This window comes from Ctenopharyngodon idella, chromosome 22 (genome assembly GCF_019924925.1).
Source record: "Ctenopharyngodon idella isolate HZGC_01 chromosome 22, HZGC01, whole genome shotgun sequence".
Lineage (NCBI taxonomy): Eukaryota > Metazoa > Chordata > Actinopteri > Cypriniformes > Xenocyprididae > Ctenopharyngodon > Ctenopharyngodon idella.
In genome coordinates this window covers 15,121,453-15,140,849 of record NC_067241.1, presented here as the reverse complement: position 1 = coordinate 15,140,849, position 19,397 = coordinate 15,121,453, and the positions used below count along the sequence as shown (strand labels likewise).

General features: G+C 40.0%; 1 protein-coding gene across 6 annotated transcripts in view; it reads left to right on the top strand.

Moving 5' to 3' along the window:
* Positions 1-19,397, top strand: part of dlgap4a (discs, large (Drosophila) homolog-associated protein 4a) — a 136,184-nt gene that overhangs the window by 94,685 nt on the left and 22,102 nt on the right. For 4 of the 6 annotated variants that reach the window (XM_051879836.1, XM_051879840.1, XM_051879837.1 and 1 more), the window contains 5 exons: positions 6,619-6,983; positions 8,273-9,121; positions 10,785-11,023; positions 13,384-13,540; positions 16,532-16,751. In XM_051879836.1, the coding sequence (XP_051735796.1) occupies positions 6,690-6,983; positions 8,273-9,121; positions 10,785-11,023; positions 13,384-13,540; positions 16,532-16,751 (1,759 nt within the window). In that variant the 5' untranslated portion in view covers positions 6,619-6,689. The remainder of the gene's footprint in view (positions 1-6,618; positions 6,984-8,272; positions 9,122-10,784; positions 11,024-13,383; positions 13,541-16,531; positions 16,752-19,397) is intronic. The other 2 variants (XM_051879838.1, XM_051879842.1) reach the window with 1 other exon arrangement.

The following is a 19,397-nucleotide window of genomic DNA, read 5'->3' as shown; positions in this document are numbered from 1 at the left end:
GTTTGTGCATTTGGAGAGTTTAGATCCAATTTTATATGGCAGTATGCTTCTATGTCAGAAAATTTAAGGAGGATATTTGGTTTATTTCCTCTGTATATTTCTATCTGGAGTTAGAGTAAATATCTGTTGGGCTTCATCCAAGATACTTGTGCATTTGTTGACTTCATCTTATGTGTGGATTATTTGGTAATATTTGAAAAACAGAAGCATGCCAAATAGACTTCAATGTGAATCTCTGGTTTCAACATCTCTGTGCTCTGATAAGTAATAGATAATGTGAGCAAAATGGCAATAGTGGCAGCCAAAGTGAACTATTTTAAGAAAAATACACAAAACACATTATTTACCCCTGTTTCCACCTGCAAAGTGTTACACATTTTTAATGTCAACTGTCGGACAAACCAGGGTTACTTTACCCATCATGGTCTTTCCAGATGAAGTTAGCCCATAAGTGAATACTGTTCCATTAGCCTGGAGAAGTCTTTCAACAGAGTGCCCCACAACCTCATCTGGCACACCCTACAAGCTCACGGTGTCCCTGAAGCCTACGTGACTTGGATCAAGCCTCTCTACACCAGTGTCAGCAGTGCCATCCGCTGCCCAGAACATCACCGCCCTTCCCAAATTAACATCGATCCAAGGCTCGGCCCGCCACCAAGGCTCGGCCCTTCTCACCACTCCTGTTTGTCCTGTGTATGGACATAATCACCACCAACTTGTAAGCGCCTCCCCCATGGTCACTCATCTACGCTGATGACTTCTTCCTCACGAGTTGTGACACTAATACATTATTATTAATAAATTATTTAACTTAATATCTAAAGAATGTGCACGGGCTAATTACGAGCTTCAGGCAAAACAAGTCAAAAATGTAGATTTTGGTCGAATTTAAGATTTTCTCAAAAATGAGTTCATTAAGCCCTCATCTAGTGATCCAAATGCTTCAAAGAGCAACTGAATATCTAAACTTATCTTTATTTGTATGTTTTCTGAGAGGATTACCTTTCCTTTGTCCATGAAAAATGCAGTTTTTCTTTGCTCGCTTCTGAACGACTGGTGCTTCCTCTAAGCTCAAGTTTGGTATCATTGTGTAGTGCAGCGTTCCAACTTTGTGAATATACATAGCGAATTCTCAATGGCATGAGTCTGAACCAATGAAATGTGATTTTCAAACTCATGCTGATGTAAACAAATCGATCTTACTCACGCTGACTGATTTGAAGTGTGCACACAAACACACCTCAGCGCGCGATCCAGATATACACATACAAACAGAATTTCAGTACTTCAAAATATTGAAAAAAGAAGTTGAATATATATTTTTCCTATAGATATTTGGTTTTGACAAGGTGTGTGCCAAATTAAGTGTTATTACCAGTGATTTTAAGGTATGGTTGGTAGGTGATTTTGTTTTGGAACCTTCAGAAAACTTTAACTCAATTTTTAATAATAAATTATAATTTAAAATTAATTTATTTTATTTTATCAAAGCTCAATAGTCTCCCAAGTCAGTAACTTCGCCAACACATAATGAAGATTATAACAGAAATTTGAAAGCAAAAGAGAAGTTTAGCTTTTTCTATATAAGCACTCGGTGTCTAATCAGGACCCATAATCCCTGGCTCGGTATCACGGAAGAGAATTATCTCAGTTCATCGTTCATTGCACTTCCATATCCCAGCCTTTTGAAACTCTCATTATCCGCTTATGGCAATAATAAGCACTGATCTGGAAACAGTTGGCTCTGCAGACTCTGCTCTTCCTCATTAGAATAAGCCGAGGAGTCTTAGCCGCCCTGGATCAGTCATTATCTTACGGCCCCGTTCGTAACGTCTATCATTTTCCTGGTTCCTATTTAGTTTATTAAACGCAGCCCATAGATCCATCAAAGGGCCGTTAATGACTTTCTAAACCTGACAGGTCCATGTAAGGCTTTAATCATCTCCAGAGGGGATAACTGCTTTAAATGACCGGCCGCAGATGGTCCATCTTAGTTTCGCACATCATTTGCTTCCTGCCATGGTCAGCGGCGCAACATTTTAATGAGCTTCCGCACGTGCAGGGATTCTTCAGTCAGATTCATCCATCATCCGTCGTGCAGGGTGGCTGACCAGAGATGGAGTGGGTGTGGCCTATTGGGCTGGAGGGGGAGGAGTTACGTGACTGGACTCCAGGTGTGCTTGAGGCTGGTTACCCTAAGCTGGTCAGGCTGGTTTTAGCTGGTCTCTCAGCCTGGTCATAGCTGGTTTTAGAGGGGTTTTGGTTAGCTGGGAGGCTGGGAGACCAGCTTAAACCAGCTGAACACCAGCTAACCGAGGCTGGGAGACCAGCTAAAACCAGCTACTTCCAGCTTAAACCAGCTTAGGCTAGTTTTAGCTGGATTTTTCAGCAGGGTAGTATGGGTAGTTAGTTAACCACTGCTGGTGCTATAGATGCTTGACTATATTTTGTGTGCATGTAAAATGCATATTTCTCCTTTATTATGCACTCTAAAAATGCTGGGTTAAAAACAACCCAAGTTGGGTTGAAAATGGTCAAACCCAGCGATTGGGTTGTTTTAACACAGTGGTTGGGTGAAATGTTTGACCAACCTGATGGGTAGTTTTATTTAACTCAACTATGTTTTAAAAAAAAAATACTATATGGCTGGCTTAAAATTAACCCAAAATAGGTTGGAAAAATAGGTTTCTCTGATCGAATCTGATCAGAGAAATCGCATGAAGTGTGTAAACAGGCCCATTGTGTTCTGTTGTATTCTGCCATCCTTAAATGTAGTAGGTCACCTGGATATTGTATGCATACAGAAAATGTGCATACTGTACACAGTACATACTACTGTATATACTGCAGAAATACTCCTAGTAGTATTGTAGTTTGCTGTTTTGACAGTCTGTCTCAGTACTGTCGATGTTCATGACATCGTTGTGTTTCCAGCTGTGTTCAGGATAGAGAGGAGCGCTGGGCTAGTGATCACAGAGGCTGCCGTCTCAGTGTGAGCTGAGGAAGGTAGGATGTCCTGCTGGCACGTGTCCTTGCTTTAAAGGGGACCTATTATGCAAAATTCACTTTTATACGGTGTTTGAACACAGATGTGTGTCCACCAGCCTATGGTGGTAAAAATCCACTCACTCCTAAATAGTCTCTCCAAATAAGTAGTTCCAGATTTCCCCCTACTCTTGCATAAGAGAAGCCCCGGCCATGACTGCTGACGAACTCCGCCCCTATTAGCTTAGCTCCTCCCCTGAGTGAGCTGTTTATCTCCTCGCCAGAGCATTTAACATCAGCATCAGCTCTTCAGTCAAGAGCAGTGAGTGATTTTCTGTTTTTCTTTTGTTGTTTGGTTCATATTAACAGCAGTAGGTACTGTATATTATGCTGCTGTCACTTTAAAACACAGAACTAATATACACATGCGATTTGTTTACGTTCACAGACATAACCAAGTTTATGTGAACTTTGTGTGTTTTTGACATAACCTTGTGTGTATTTGACAGTTTAAGTGCAATAAGACGTGAAAGAGAACTTAGTTTAATACTCACAGGACGCACCATCTGACAACCAGCTTTCTGTGCGTGTTCCTCGGATGTGTGTGCACAGAAAACCATATATCATAAGTTTAAACTGTTATAGCTTTAAAATGCATGCAAATAATAACTTTCATGATGACGAAGAGCGTGACAGAGATAGAGATGATAATCAAACCATCAAAACCAAACAGATGTTTTGTTTGAATTCTACAGGATGTCCGGGAGACGTGTGTGTCGCATTCTTTAACGGTCCGCCTGGAAATGTCGTGACGCTAAACCCCCTCGTAGAAGAAGAACGCCGCCGTGTTGCGCTTACCAGGATCAAATAAATGCTGGACTTTCAAAAGTATGAGAAGTTCGTGGCTCCATTGTTGCAGTAAACTTGCACAACGTTCTTGAATGAATAATTTGTTAGATGCACGCCGGTCTGTTATTGTAGAGACATCGACATTCATTTTCATGCCCCTAAACTTGACGCAGAACAAAATGAACTGTGATTGGTTGCATTACATGTCAGTCAAACGTCCTCTTGGGCGGTCCTTGGCCAATAAAAGCTGCGATAGAGTCCAGACCTTCTGCCGTCAGTCTGAAGGTCTGGCTACGTGAGACTAGTATCCGGGAGGCACAAGCTGTACAGGCTCCACCCTCTACTGGAAAGGGGGGCGGGGAGCAGCAGCTCATTTGCATTTAAAGATACATGCATGAAAACAGCATGTTTTTCCTTCCACTCAAAAATGGGCATTTACAACACTGGATAATAAATGAAAAAAAAAACACCTTAATTTTATTCTGAGGCCCAAACTGAGCAAAAATATGAAATATGATGCAGATGCTGATATTTATATGGCCAAAAAGTAAGGTGAAATTTAGATTGCTTCTAATGTGATTTTTATAACAGCGTAACAGGCTACTTACGTAAAAATATAAATATCAGTCGTCACTCTATATCTGCCAATAATGTCTTATTAAGATGATATTTAAATGCTTAGTTTTATGATCAAAGCTCTGTAGTTTTAAAACATACAATGCAATGCAATACATTGATGACTGACAGTTGAACATATAGACCTTCCTTAAAAGCCATATGATCATAATTGATACATTCGAACATGATTTTTCTATGAAATGATGAATGGATAATCAAGTAAACCTAAATTGAAACCCCAAATGACATGATGGTTAGTATATGGTGGTGACAACATTTTTATTTTAACGGTCAAAGGTCGCTGGAGTGACATTTCTTTATGTGAGTTTCACATTATACTCACAAAACACGTCTCACCACCACATGTGATTTCTTTTTTATTTTCAGCCTGGCATCAGAAGCCCAGTTGGTGGCTCTCAAATTGTGCAAAAATGACTGTCGAGTCACTCATTTCCTCCTAAACGTGTGTGAGGTGTTTGTAAAGCGTCTCTGCAGCTCTGGCTGATCCGCGCTGATGTCACGGGCCGAGCGCGGGCTCGATCGGGAGGAGGTGCAGCTGCGGGCTGAATGCTAACGAGGTTTTCAGCCTCTTTGACGGCGCCGTGACTCATCGCGCCGGCCCCATTGAGACCGACTGCGGCGTGCAGTAATGACAGATGAAAACAGCTATGTTTAGCATGCCGATAGAAGCTGGCGGTTTTGTGAATGGGGCTCCGTAGGTTCAATGTCTCGTGCGATTCGGCTCCTGATGAGTGTGACTCACATATTCATCTAGCGATGAATGTCAATGGGAAGACTGACTCGCAGACGACGGGGACGCTAGTTTCATGAGCGCATGATGTGAGCATGAGACAGTTTGATTTGTAAGAGTTTGCATGCATAAAACCTTGACAAATGTTTTTGTACATTATGTGTCATTTGACTGTGTTCTGTGTTGATATAATGAAGATGTGCACTCAGAGCTTTGACATAGGCAGACTTTTGACGTGCTTCCTAAAGTCTAGTCCATATGTGGTGCTGTAATATAGTGCTGTGTTTTATTTATAAAAATAAATAAAACTCTCTGCCAAATGCATAAATGTTTAAAGAGCGGCACAGCTGGATATGTGCCCAGTTGTTATGCTTATATCCATTATTTGATCGTCATATGATGAATCACTGACATACACTACCATTCAAAAGTTTGGGATCGGTAAGATTTATTGATGTTTCTAAAAAAAAAAAGTCTCTTCTGCTCACCAAGGCATGCTTTTATTTGATAAAAATACAGTAATATTATGAAATATTACTACAATTTAAAGTGCCCCTTATGCTATTTTAAGGGTTCCTAATTTTGTTTTGGAGTCTCCTACAATAGGTTTGCATGCATCCAAGGTAAAAAAGCAAACAAAAAACACATTAATTTTCACATAATATCCATTGCAGCACCTACTCTTTTCTCACAGTGTCTGAAACGGTTTGATAAAGGATTCAGTCTCTCTAAACCCTGCCTTTCTGAGAGCTTCCTCTGCTCTGATTGGTCAGATGGCCCAGTCTGTTGTGATTGGTCTACTCTGCTCTGATTGGTCAGATGGCCCAGTCTGTTGTGATTGGTCTACTGTGCTCTGATTGGTCAGATGACCCAGTCTGTTGTGATTGGTCTACTCTGCTCTGATTGGTCAGATGGCCAAGTCTGTTGTGATTGGTCCACCGCTTACAGCACGTGTCGGAAACTAAACGTCCATTACCATATCTGAATTTTAGATCCGGATCTTCCTCAGCACTTGATATACAGTGATCCGAACTGTAATTTCAGCATGAGTCCTCATCATTTTAAAGTGCAGCAAAGTGGATTTGCTTTAGTAGCAGAAAACAGCATCTTCTCGACATGTCGACAACACAAGCCAAACTCTTCTACAGTGTTTGAGGGTCAAAGTAGATGTTGAAGCAGCCAATGAGGACCATAGACTGGTATTATGCAAATCAGTTACATTGTTACGTAGGTTTGTAACAGGAAGTGGAATTACTGAAGACTCGTTTCAGCAGTTCAGAATCGTTAGAATAGTTTTAGTTTTATTTACCATTAACAACGCTGGTTGTGTCATCCTGGTACCTTGTAAACATGACTTAGAAAACCACTTATTCTCATTCACATGTGCATGTGTGTTTGCTCTCTCTGTCCTCTAGGGGTCGCCCTCCAGGGCCACAGTCTCTCTTCATCTGGGAGCATGTTCTAGGACGGACCCTGCACAGCAACCATGAAAAGCTTAGGGGCCAACCGTAGCCGACATCTGTCAGACAGCTGTGACCCCACCGCGGGCCCCCAGGAGCCCTTGTGTCCCTTGGCCCCGGACCCCCACGCCGCCTACCTCCTGAGCCCCACCGTCAACCATTACGGCACTCTGGATCCTCACTTCCATCATTTTCCAGTTTCCACCCCGACGACCCTGCAGTCGGACTGCCTGCTGCCTCTAAACAACCAGCTGACCAACAGCAGCACCTTCCCACGGCTGCACTACACCAGCCAGCCGGAGCAGAGCGAGTACACGCAGGTACTGCCACAGCCATTGAGTTACAAAACATTCTCCACAAGGATCCTGCTTTAAAGGATTAGTTCGCTTCAGAATTAAAATTTCCTGATAATTTACTCACCCCCATGTCATCCAAGATGTTTGTGTCTTTCTTTCTTCAGTTGAAAAGAAATTAAGGTTTTTGAGGAAAACATTCTAGGATTTTTCTCCATATAGTGGACTTCACTGGGGTTCAACGAGTTGAAGATCCAAATGTCAGTTTCAGTGCAGCTTCAAAGAGCTCTACATGATCCCAGACGAGGAATAAGGGTCTTTTCTAGAGAAACCATCGGTCATTTAAAAAAAAAATTAATTTGTATAATTTTTAACCACAAATGCTCGTCTTGCACTGCTCTGTGATGCGCCACGCATTACATAATCACGTTGGAAAGGTCACGTGTGACGTAGGCGGAAGTACCGCAGTAGGGCGAAAAACCGAAAAACCCCATCTCATTTTCTCCTCCAACTTTAAAATCGTCTGACATCGTTGTTTTACCTTTTTTGTTGTACCGTTTGACTTAGTCTTTACACGTTCACTTTGTAAACACTTGCTCGGTACTTCCACCTACGTCACGCGTGACCTTTCCAACGTGATTACGTAATGTGTGGCGCATCGCAGAGCTAGTGCAAGACGAGCATTTGTGGTTTAAAAAAGTATATAATTTTTTATTTATCTAGCTTCCACCAGACTGCCTGCCTTATTCAACTTATGCGTCAATCACGCTTTTTTCGTAAGTTGAATAGTGAAGGCGTAGGACGTAGCGTAAGCATTTTGAACTGCGAGAGGCATTACACTTTCTTCCTAAGGTGAATATGGAAGGCGGTCTGGCAGAAGCTAGATAATTTACTTAATAACTTGTTAAATATGAATATTTTTCTTACACAAACCCATCACTTCGCTTCAGAAGGCCTTTATTAACCCCCTGGAGCCTTGTGGAGTACGTTTATGATGGATGGAGGCACTTTCTTGAGCTTCATACTCGTTGATCCCATTCACTGCCATTATAAAGCTCGGATGCGTCAGGATATTTATTAATATAACTCCGATTGTGTTCATCTGAAAGAAGTCATATACACCTAGGATGGCTTGAGGGTGAGTAAAGCTTGGGGTAATTTTCATTTTAAAGTGAACTAATCCTTTAATGACAGAAATTTCAGTTTTGGGTGAACTAACCCTAAAGGTGAAACTCTTCAGGACTAGGTTTTGCACCCCTGGTCTAGTATATCTGCATAATTTTCACATGATTTCATGATGATGTGGTTTGTCTCAGCAGGGTTGTGTGGCTCAGACAGGCAGTCGCGCTGGCACCCTCACGTCCTCCATGTCCATGGGTTTGGGCCTGGGACTGGGCGCCCCCGCCATGATCAGCAGCGGCACAGCCACCATCTCATCCGCGGCCGCTGCCAAGATGAACCGGCTCCCGGCCAACCTGCTGGACCAGCTGGAGCGCCATCTACCACTGCAGCGCGACGGCTTCAGCACGCTGCAGTTTCACCGGCGCAGCCGCGGCTCCAAGCAGCGCAGCGAGAGTCCCAGCCGCATCCGAAACCTGGTCCAGTCCGTCCAGAAACTCTTCGCCAAGTCACAATCTCTGGAGGTTTCGGCGGTCAAAGGGAGCATAACCGCCGGCGACGCGGCCAAAACGACCCGGCGGAGCAAAAGCAAAGACCGCGCCAAGACCGAAGGCACCAAACGGCGTCCGCGGCCCAATCTCTCAGGCTTCTGGAGCTCGGACGACGGCTTAGAGGATGATCCGCCGACTCAACCCGCCGCCGGCCCGCTGGCGGTGGCGTATCGAAACCCTCTCAGCATGATGACATTGGGCAGAGCCGTGTCGGACAGTCAAGCGGCACCCAGACCGCATCCGCAGGGCTACAACACCATTGCGGCACATTCGCTCAAATCCTCCAAGAGCAGCGGCGACCTCAAGCCGCAGGTCAGCCTGCCGCCCTCCGGTGGCCAAACGGGGGACAGCGTGCTGGTCAAGAGAGGCTCCTGGTCAACGCTGACCCTCAGTCAGGCCAGACAGGTGCTACAGAAGGGCTCCGCCACCGTTAACCGGACCCTGCTCAAGTCCAAGTCCTGCCACGGACAGGAGATGACCTGCAACTTCCTACAGGTGACACACAGACCCCAAAATGAGAATTCTGTCATCGTTTACTCGTTCCAAACCTGTAAGACTTTCATCGTCAAGCAAGTACGGTTGAGCTTCTGTTTACCATATCTGAGTCCTCTTTGTACAGTCACTGATCAATGTTTATATGTGAGTAAAAGCGTATATAGTGATTGTGTCTGTTTAGAAAACTTGGATTAAACCACCTGATTTAAATGAATTTATTTTACAATCTCTTTATGAATGTTTTGAAGTGGTTTAGGTGAGTTATGGTGAACAGACTTTTAATGCAGGGACAGAAATCTCCCAGATTTTATTTAAATATCTTCATTTGTGTTCTGAAGATGAACGAAAGTCTTACGGGTTTGGATTTTTGGGTGAACTAACCCTTTAAAGTGTGAGAGAAAGAAGTGAAGTAGAGAGATGGATTTCTTGATATTTGAGGCAAATATTACTAGGATATCGCATACAAGATTTCATAATAGGGTGTGTTTGAATTATAACATGGATTATAATGCCAAATAAGCACTTTATATCACTTTTTATTATTATTATTATTTAAGTGCAATAATAATAAATACAAATATTTGTTTAATATTAATACATATTTGTTAGAAAATATATATTAATTAATTGAACTAATATTTGAATTTATATAAAAATTATATTGAACAATAATTCAACATATAAATGCCATTTCAAATGTTATGTTGAAAAAAACAACATTATTTTTTCTTATTTTATGTATAAAAATAAAACATATTTGTAAAAATATATTATTAAATATTTGAAATATTTACAAATATTTGTATGATAATAATTTTTTTTTATTATTACTTAATTTTTTATTTGTTTTTAAATGGGTCAGTGATATAATTGTTATTGTGTTACCTATTTCTGAATTTAAATTATATATTAAATTATAATGATAAATATAATAAATATTTGTTAAAAGTACAATATTAATTTGAATATTTTTTCAGATATTAACAGTATATATATTACAAATATTTGCATAATAATAAATACATACTTATTAATAAATGCAACAATAATGAAAGTAAAAAATCCAAATATTTGTATAATATTAATACATATTTGTTAGAAAATATATATTAATTAATTGAACTAATATTTTAATTTATATATAAAAATAATATTTGAGCAATAATTGAACATATAAACGGCATTTCAAATGTTGTTGAAAAAACCAACATTAATTTGGACTTATTTTAGGTATAAAATTAATAATACATATTTATAAAAATATATTAATAAATATTTTATCAAAATTTGAAAATAAAAATATATGAATATTTTAGAAAAATTGTAAATATTTACAAATATTTCTATGATAATAAATATACAAATAAGTGCAATAATAATAAACAAACTTTTCTATACTGATTAATAAAAAAATACAAATATTTGTTACACATTTGAAAATAAAATTTGAAGTAATATATGTAAATAATATTTGAACAATAATTTGTTGTCCTTTTGAATGGCATTTCAACAGTTGTATGTTAAAAACGAGATTTTAAAATGCATGAAAACAAAGAACTTGTCACATGCATTTCACACTTCATTTAAAGTTTTATTTGTGATCCTTTGATCTAGATGCATTGTGGATAGTGTGAGTGTATTGTAAGTGTAAGTCTTTCGAAAGGTGCCTACAGGTGAGTGGAGCGGGACGCTGGGTAAGGCAGGGGGCGCGGGCGAGATCCCCTGCAGGCGGATGCGCAGCGGCAGTTACGTTAAAGCCATGGGAGATGTGGAGGACAGCGATGACTCAGACGGACCCCCTTCACCCAAACCCTCGCCCAAGACCGCTGCCCGGCGACAGAGCTACCTGAAGGCCACCCAGCAGTCTCTCAGCGAGCAGCAGCCGCCTTTACCGCCACGCAAGTGAGTGAAACACATGAAACACAACATGGACACACTCAACTGCAGCTGTTTTACAATTAAAGACATCTCTAGATAAACTGACACAAAGATCACATGCATGAATGATGACTTTAAATGTGATTCTCTCTGTGATACTTGCTGGACCCATCACATGAGGTGCATTACTGAACATCTCAATGATGCCATTAGGAGTATATTCACTGTGACCAGCAGATGGCAGCATGTTGACAGGTTGATTAGTTGCTTTAAAACTCCCTATCAGAAGTCCAAATGATCTTTATACTCATTAAACACGACTCACTTTCTCCATAGCCAAAGAAAAACTACAAAGGAGATCTCTTTAATATCTCAACTGTTTCTCATAGATGGTGAGATTAAATGGAAGGACTTTTACTGAAGTCTCCTGCTACCTTTTGTGGTTCTTCTTGAAGTAATAAACATCTTTTCTGGGGCGTTTTATCAAACTGTAAATAGTAAAGATGCTTCACAGACTTCCATTAGAAATGGCACTCACTGGATTAAACATGCACGTTGTATAATACTACTTACTGTGTACATAATGCATACTATTTTTAAAAAATAATAGGAAGTATACACTACATACTACACATTATGCTTGTATTCAGTTTCAAATGTAACCATAATGCAGTGGTTCTCAACCAGGGCCTCAGCAAACTTACACATGATTTAAAATAAGACAAAAACAACACTTACAGTAACTAAACTAATAGAAACCAATATATTTATATATATATATATATATATATATATATACAGAATATATAAATGTTTTAGTTATACCAAGCTCTAATATGTATTCCAGTAGAAATTGTGAATAAAATATATTTATCACAGAAGACTGGAAAAGTCATGCAAATTCATTGGTTAAAAAGAGTGTGAATCTATGGCCATTTTATAATAAATATACTTTTTTCTTGCTATGTTAAGCTCTATAATATTTAATCAGGCAGAAATTGTGAATAAAATATTTTTTTTTAAATATTTATTATTAATCCTTATCCAGTAAATCACAGATTATTGGAAAAGTCATGCAAATTCATTCAATAAAAAGAGTGGTAACCCGGAAAAACTTCTGGAATCTGGATGGTTTTTTTTAAACATATGATTAAAATTGATTCATTTGATCTACGTTGTTACCTTTAATGAGACATATAAAACTCACATGATTTTAATTTTTTACAAATATTTGTATAATAATAAATTCATAATTAATACAAATATTTGTATAATAATAAATAATAATTACAAACATTTGTTATGGTTATAGAAATAAACAAATAATCATTATTATATAGAAATATATATTAGAATGTGAATATATATATTCATTAAATTCATTTTCAACATATATACACACACACACATATATAATATTTGAACAATATTTTGTTGTCATTTCAAAAGTGGTATGTTGAAAATTAATTTTTCAAAAACATAAATTCAAAGAATTCCTTAATCATATGAAATAAATCACAGATGACTGGGAAAGTCATGCAGATTCATTGGTTAAAAAAGTGGGAACCCTGAAGAACATGTGACTTAAATATTCTAGAATCCAGGAATCTATTTACGTAGATTAAAATTGATCATTTTGATCTACTTTGTTACTATTAAGCAGAAGGACGAGTGAATTGAAGTGCCATGTTAACATCCTCGTTGCTCCAAGAACTGCATTTTTGTCGACCAGAATTTATGAATAGGGAAAAGATTAGCTTTAGACTTTGGACTGGATCATTTATCGTTAAATAATACTTGGAAAAATCCCTGTGAATTGCTCAGCAAAAGATGGCGTTTCTGTTTATTGCGTACTAGCGTATGTCATGCAGTATTCAGTCGAGTCAGTGTTGATGAACCTTAGAAATAACAGCAGACGTTGATGTTCAGCGGTCCGTGTAACGGCCCAAACTTCCTATACACTCACTAGCAGACAGAGTCCCTGTCCGTTCATGCGGGAGCAGTTTGGAGTGGTTTGGTCTCCTCTGCAGAGCGCCGCCTCAGTGCCGCACCTGCACAGGTTAGTGTTTTAGCCCCGCCTCCACCTGATCACGTGACACATTCTCACTCTATGTTATTAAAACACGTCATAAAATTCCCCACAAAACACCCCAATGCACGACGTCCACCTCCACTAGAATCCTGGCTGAATCCTCACCAAACTTTATTTATTTTTTTAGCTTGGTCAGCTTGGTCCTAACATCCTGCACCTGGCTCTCGCTCACCTCGTCTATGAAGCTACTAAAAATAAAGTCAAATGTTATTGGCTGCTTGGCAAAAGGGAGAAGGATGTGAAGATTTCCTGTTGAATGCATTGTGATCCTGCACTCATTCTCTTCTCTCAGCTGTATGCCGTCTCTATGCGAGGTCTCCACCAATCGCAGTCTGGATAACCTGGACTGTTTGATGGCTCCCGGTGACGCGGGTCTGCAGCACTGGGACACTGACGGGGGATTCGGTCTGCGCTGCGCGACGCTGGGACGAGGGTCTACCATGAGACAGGTCACAGACCTCATTTAATTTATTTCAAATCATTAAATCATCACTGTTATTATTGCTAACACATTGTAATTTTTAATACTTAGTTTAATGCACAATTAACTTGGGCACATTATCCCAAACAAAACGTGATCAGAAGCAATTTTCATGTGGTAAAAAAATCTCACAGACTTGCATTGAAGGAGGAACTCAATCCATACCTAGAGACCTGCAACACCATAGCAACCCCTAGAACACCCTTACGACACCACAGCAACCCCCAGAACACCCTTACGACACCATAGCAACCCCCAGAACACCCTTACGACACCACAGCAACCCTCAGAACACCCTTACGACACTATAGCAACCCCCAGAACACCCTTACGACACCACAGCAACCCTCAGAACACCCTTACGACACCATAGCAACCCTTAGAACACCCTTACGACACCACAGCAACCCCCAGAACACCCTTACGACACCATAGCAACCCCCAGAACACCCTTACGACACCATAGCAACCCTCAGAACACCCTTACGACACCACAGCAACCCTCAGAACACCCTTACGACACCACAGCAACCCTCAGAACACCCTTACAACACCACAGCAACCCCTAGAACACACTTTCGACCCCATAGCAACCCCTAGAACACCCTTACAACACCACAGCAACCCCCAGAACACCCTTGTAGTAACTACATAGCAACCCCAAGAACACCCTAGAAACCATATATCAACACTATGCCAACCCCCAGAACACCCTAGTAACCACATATGCAACCCCCTGAACAACCTAGCAACCACATAGCAACACCCTAGCAATATCCCCGAACATCCTAAGCACACAAAAACACCATAGCAACCACATAGCAACATCATAGGAAACCCTAAAACACTCTAGCATCCATGTAGCAACACCATAGCACCCTCCAGTACACTCTAGTAACCACATAGCAACCCCCAGAATACCCTAGCAACCGCATACAGTCACAACACCATATCAGTCCCTAGAACACCATAATAACCATATAGAAACCTCCAGAACATCCTAGCAACCACTTAGCAATACCTAAAACACTCTAGTAACCACATAGAACTCCCCCCCCCCAAAAAAAAATCCAAGAACCGCATACTAACACCCCCCCCCCCCCCCCCCCCCCCCCCCCACACACACACACACACACACACACCCACACCCACCCACACACACACCCACACACACACACAAAACAACCTAAGAATCACATATCAACACCCTAACAACCCCTGGTACACCCTAGCAACCACATATCAACATTCTATCAACCACATAGCAACACCTTAGCAATCCCTAGAGCATCCTAGTACCCACATAGAACCAACCCCCCAAAAAAACACCCTAAGATCCGCATATCAACACCCTAGCAACTACTAAACCACCATATCAACCATATAGCAACACCTAGAACACGTTAGCAACTCCCAAAAGAGCCTAGTAGCCACATGCCAACACCCTCACAACCACCCACAGCAACCAATCATCTTAGCAGAGAGTTTTGCTCTGGCTACGCCACTAACATTTTCTTCAGAAGATGTAAAAGTCTATTTCTGTTTAGTCTTGTAAATCGCTCCGTTATGTGTTCTGCATCACAGAGCAAATGCTGAAATGTGTCAGAGAGGTTTTGCTGTTTACTTGACCTGCAGGAACAGAGTGTTCCAGATTAAAAATGCTGTACGACATCCTTAAGCTAGTTTAAGGAGACTTGGAGGGTGGGAAATCAGTTTGAGAGCATGTTATCGGGCGGAGATACTTGGGCGTTCGCCTACATTCTCTCTTAACATACTGATGAGGACATCAAGACTTGTGAAGCCAGTCGAGGGTCTGAAATGTTGCTGATTTTTTAAGAGGAAAGAGAATTGATTTTTTTTGAAGATCTGTTTTGCTTAGTGAGATGATTGTGAAGACTGATAGACACTTTATGGAGTTGTTTCTGAGATTGGAAGAACGCTGTCGGAGAGAAATTGCTTGAATCAAAGAGAAAGAAGTCCTTTTTCCCAGGAATTATCTCGTGATTTTAATCCAATGAGCTCTTTCAAAAGTCACTTTAATTACTGCAGTTTGGTATGTTTTTTCTATTTGTTTGCCTTTAATTGTCAGGTTTATCCATGACAAACACACACAAACCTCCAGTTCTGTTGTGTCCCTGTGAGAAGTGTCACCTGCTGGATGAACAAACACAAACTTTCACTTTACTCTCCATCTAAACGGCTCATTCAGGCTTGAAAACTACCGCTGCTTTTCCTTTCCCAGCAGGCATCAAGAGAGTTTGAACCGTGATTGTGTTTTGTTTGCAGGATAGTTTGGAAAGCCTTAAGGTCAGTTGAACCACAGAAGAGTTCATTGACTTTCTAAAGTGTTTTCTCTGCTTTCTTCCTGATGGATTTGGAAAAAAAAGAGAGAGGATGAAAATATTTCAGGTTTAAGACCTGCTATGTTGGCACTGCCAAAAAAGCAAATTCTTTTGTAAATTATTTGTGTGTCCTGCTTTAGTTAAGCAAGGCATTTATTCTATTCTATTCTATTCTATTATTATTTTTTAAATAATTTAATTTTGAATTTTTTTTTAAGTAAACAGATATAAAACAATACAAATAATATTTTTCTTTTTTCTGCAATTTTCCAAGGTTTTTGAATAAGAATTTTTGGTAAAAATGGTCTAAATTACAAGCATTTTGTACCATTTTATAAAAACCAAGTCCTCATCCACAGCCAAGGACCAGGATTTTTCTCATGTTATGCCTCATTTGTTGCATAGACTAAATGGAAACCACTCAAGATTCACTAAAGCATGGAAATCTGCTGTTGGATTTAGAGCCGTTTCCTCTTCGTGTCCACACAACAATGCGCCAGTCCACCCTAAAGCGGCGGCCCCATCTCTCCCCATGCGAGGCACGCTTGTGGGTGGGCAGCGGCCGTCTGCCCCGCAGGCTTCGCACGGGTCGTTTCAACCTGCACGTGTCCTTTCAGGTGGAGCAGGGCTACATGAGCAACGCGGCTTACGGGCAGGTGGAGTCTCAAGCGGTGGAGGCCTTGGATCTGCCCACACCCACCTGCTTCCGGTCTCGAAGCCACAGTTACTTGCGGGCCATCCAGGCCGGCTGCTCTCAAGATGATGATACGGGCTCTGTGGACTCCGACGAGACTCCACCGATAACCTCATCCATCAGCAGCTATAACAGCATCACCAGTGAGTATTGCACGCATGCAAACACACCTTCAGAGAGGATCGCATTAATGAACCTGCTATATAACATAAACCACCCCAAAATCAAAAGAAATTATATTTTGCCTATAGAAAATCAAGCCTGTTTCTATGATGGTTAAAGGGGTCATGAATTGAGAAATCAACTTTTCCTTGAGCTTTTGATATATATATAAGAGGCCATTGTACTATAAGAATATGCTGTAAGTTTCAGAACTGAAAACTTCCTTGTTAGTCCAATAAAAGCTTTTATTGACACCAGCTCATTGAACAACTGATTCTGGAATGTGCCTATCTATGATAGGTGAAACCCCGCCTCCGCAGAAGAAATCAACGCCTACTTCATCATTGCAGCGTTAGCCCCGCCCACTGGCGTGTTAGTGAGATGAGGAGGAGAGAAGAGCGATACAGGACTAAAAATAACATTACCTTTCAAAGGATCCTAATGCTAGGAATATGGTTATTTATGTTCAACAATGTGAATGTCTCAGTTGAGCTTTATTTATTTGTATTCGGTACATTTCACTCTGGATTCTTTGGTAAATCAATCGCATTTCGGCGCAGGCTTTGCAAACAGACTTTTACGATATGGACTCGACAGTAATGCAACAACATGTAAGTAACTGTGTTAATTCTAATGCCTGATCTGATATGTAATGATTCATGTACAGTCAGATGTTCTTTGTCTGTGTCAGTAAATCAAACCAGTGACTACACGGTCAACTTTACATTGTTTCTCTTAGTAGGATGACAATAATCTGTTATTTAAATGGTGATTAAATTGTATATAGAAAGCGATCAAAGAACGCTCCCTTTACAGTCGCTGGAGCTGTCAATCAAACAGCGCGAGTTTATCAGTGACTGAGTTCTGGACACGCACCAAAACTCCCGTTTTATTCAACGAATGTCTTAGTTATATCGAGTTTGTACTGTTATTTATGATAAAAGCATTTGTTAGTGTGCAGAAATTGAGTTACAATGACGATGACAATGACATGTCTGTGATCGGCTACAGTGTTCATCACTGCAACCTTTCATGCCACGATCTAAATGTAATGCTATAATCAACAATTTACACGATTAGTTAACCTTGAGAGCTGTAATAGTAAAAATGCACTAAAAGTTTTCAAGAGAGTAATTAGCTATATCAAATGCAAAGATTTTAGCCAATCACAGCAGTGGGCGTTTAAACTGAAGTCTCACAGCAGACACGCCCCTTAAAACAGAGCATTCAAATCAGAGGGCTAAAATCAGGGTAGGAAAAATGCCTTTTATTTCTAAATTATTATATTTTTTTCATGTAAAAAGCATGCTAACATTGTAAGTGCACCTTAGGTAACATTATAAAACAATAAAACAACGCAGTTCATGACCTCTTTAAGACATTTTGCATTGTGACATTATGCATCCAGACATTTTTTTTATTATAATAATAATATTCATTATTTTCAGTGCGGATTCTCAGTAGATTCAAAATAAAAATACATACAGTATTACAGAAAATGTACACCAGCATTAAAAGTCGGACAAAAAATACTATCATTAAGTATTTTACAATTTAAATTACATCATTATTAGACCTAAAACCAAATTAAAGGTGCAGTAAGCAATTTCTGAGAAACGGTGTTGATATTTTAAATCACCAAAATAGACATGCCCCTACCCAAAAGGATCACACCCCATCTTGATAGCTCCGCCCCCACATTCATGAACACCCTCTGCAGCACAGGCACTTCCCCCCTCATGAGTGGACACGCCCCCTACTGCTGATTGGCTGCAAGTGTGTTCTGGTGCTTGATCCAATCCACTTTCAACAACGTTTCTCAGAATTCGCTTACTGCACCTTAATGTTTAATGTTTCTTTAAATAAAACTGATTTCAACATTGATAAATCATTGATAATAGTCAGAAATGTTTCTTACGCAGCAAATCATCATATTAGAATGATTTCTGAAGGATCATGTGACACTGAAGACTGCAGTAATGATGCTGAAAATTCAGCTTTGATCACAGGAATAAATTACATTTTACAATATATTCACATAGAAAACAGTTATTTTAAATTGTAATAATATTTCACAATATTACTGTATTTTTAATCAAATAAATGCAGCCTTGGTGAGCAGAAGAGACTCTTTCAAAAACATTAAACAAACCTCAAACTTTTAAACAGTAGTGCATGTTGTTCTTCTGTGGTTTATGACTGATTTGGTCTAAAAAACATTTTATGACATGAAAAACTAATGAAAGCCAGTGAATGATTGATGCGTTTGATTATAAAATCACCGAACACCTTAAGGTAATGATGCCAACCACTGCAAAAAACAACATGTGACCTGGTTATTGAGAATCACAGAGATAGCGCTGAATTTGCATGTGCATAAACAGAAACCATAAGCACTGATAAAGGTGGGCAAAGTTCACGACAGGCAATATAATGACTTCATGATAAGCACAGGCCTCATGGACTTTTCGATTATCATGATGTCATTTTATTGCCTCCAAAGGTGATGTCAGTGCAATCAAACCGGCCCTGTTATTGTTTCTCAGTAATGAAGACCTTAGTGTGAAGTCAGATCGCTTTTCCTTTGAGAGGTCGGCATGTGGGCAAGTCCAGACAGATGATCTGGA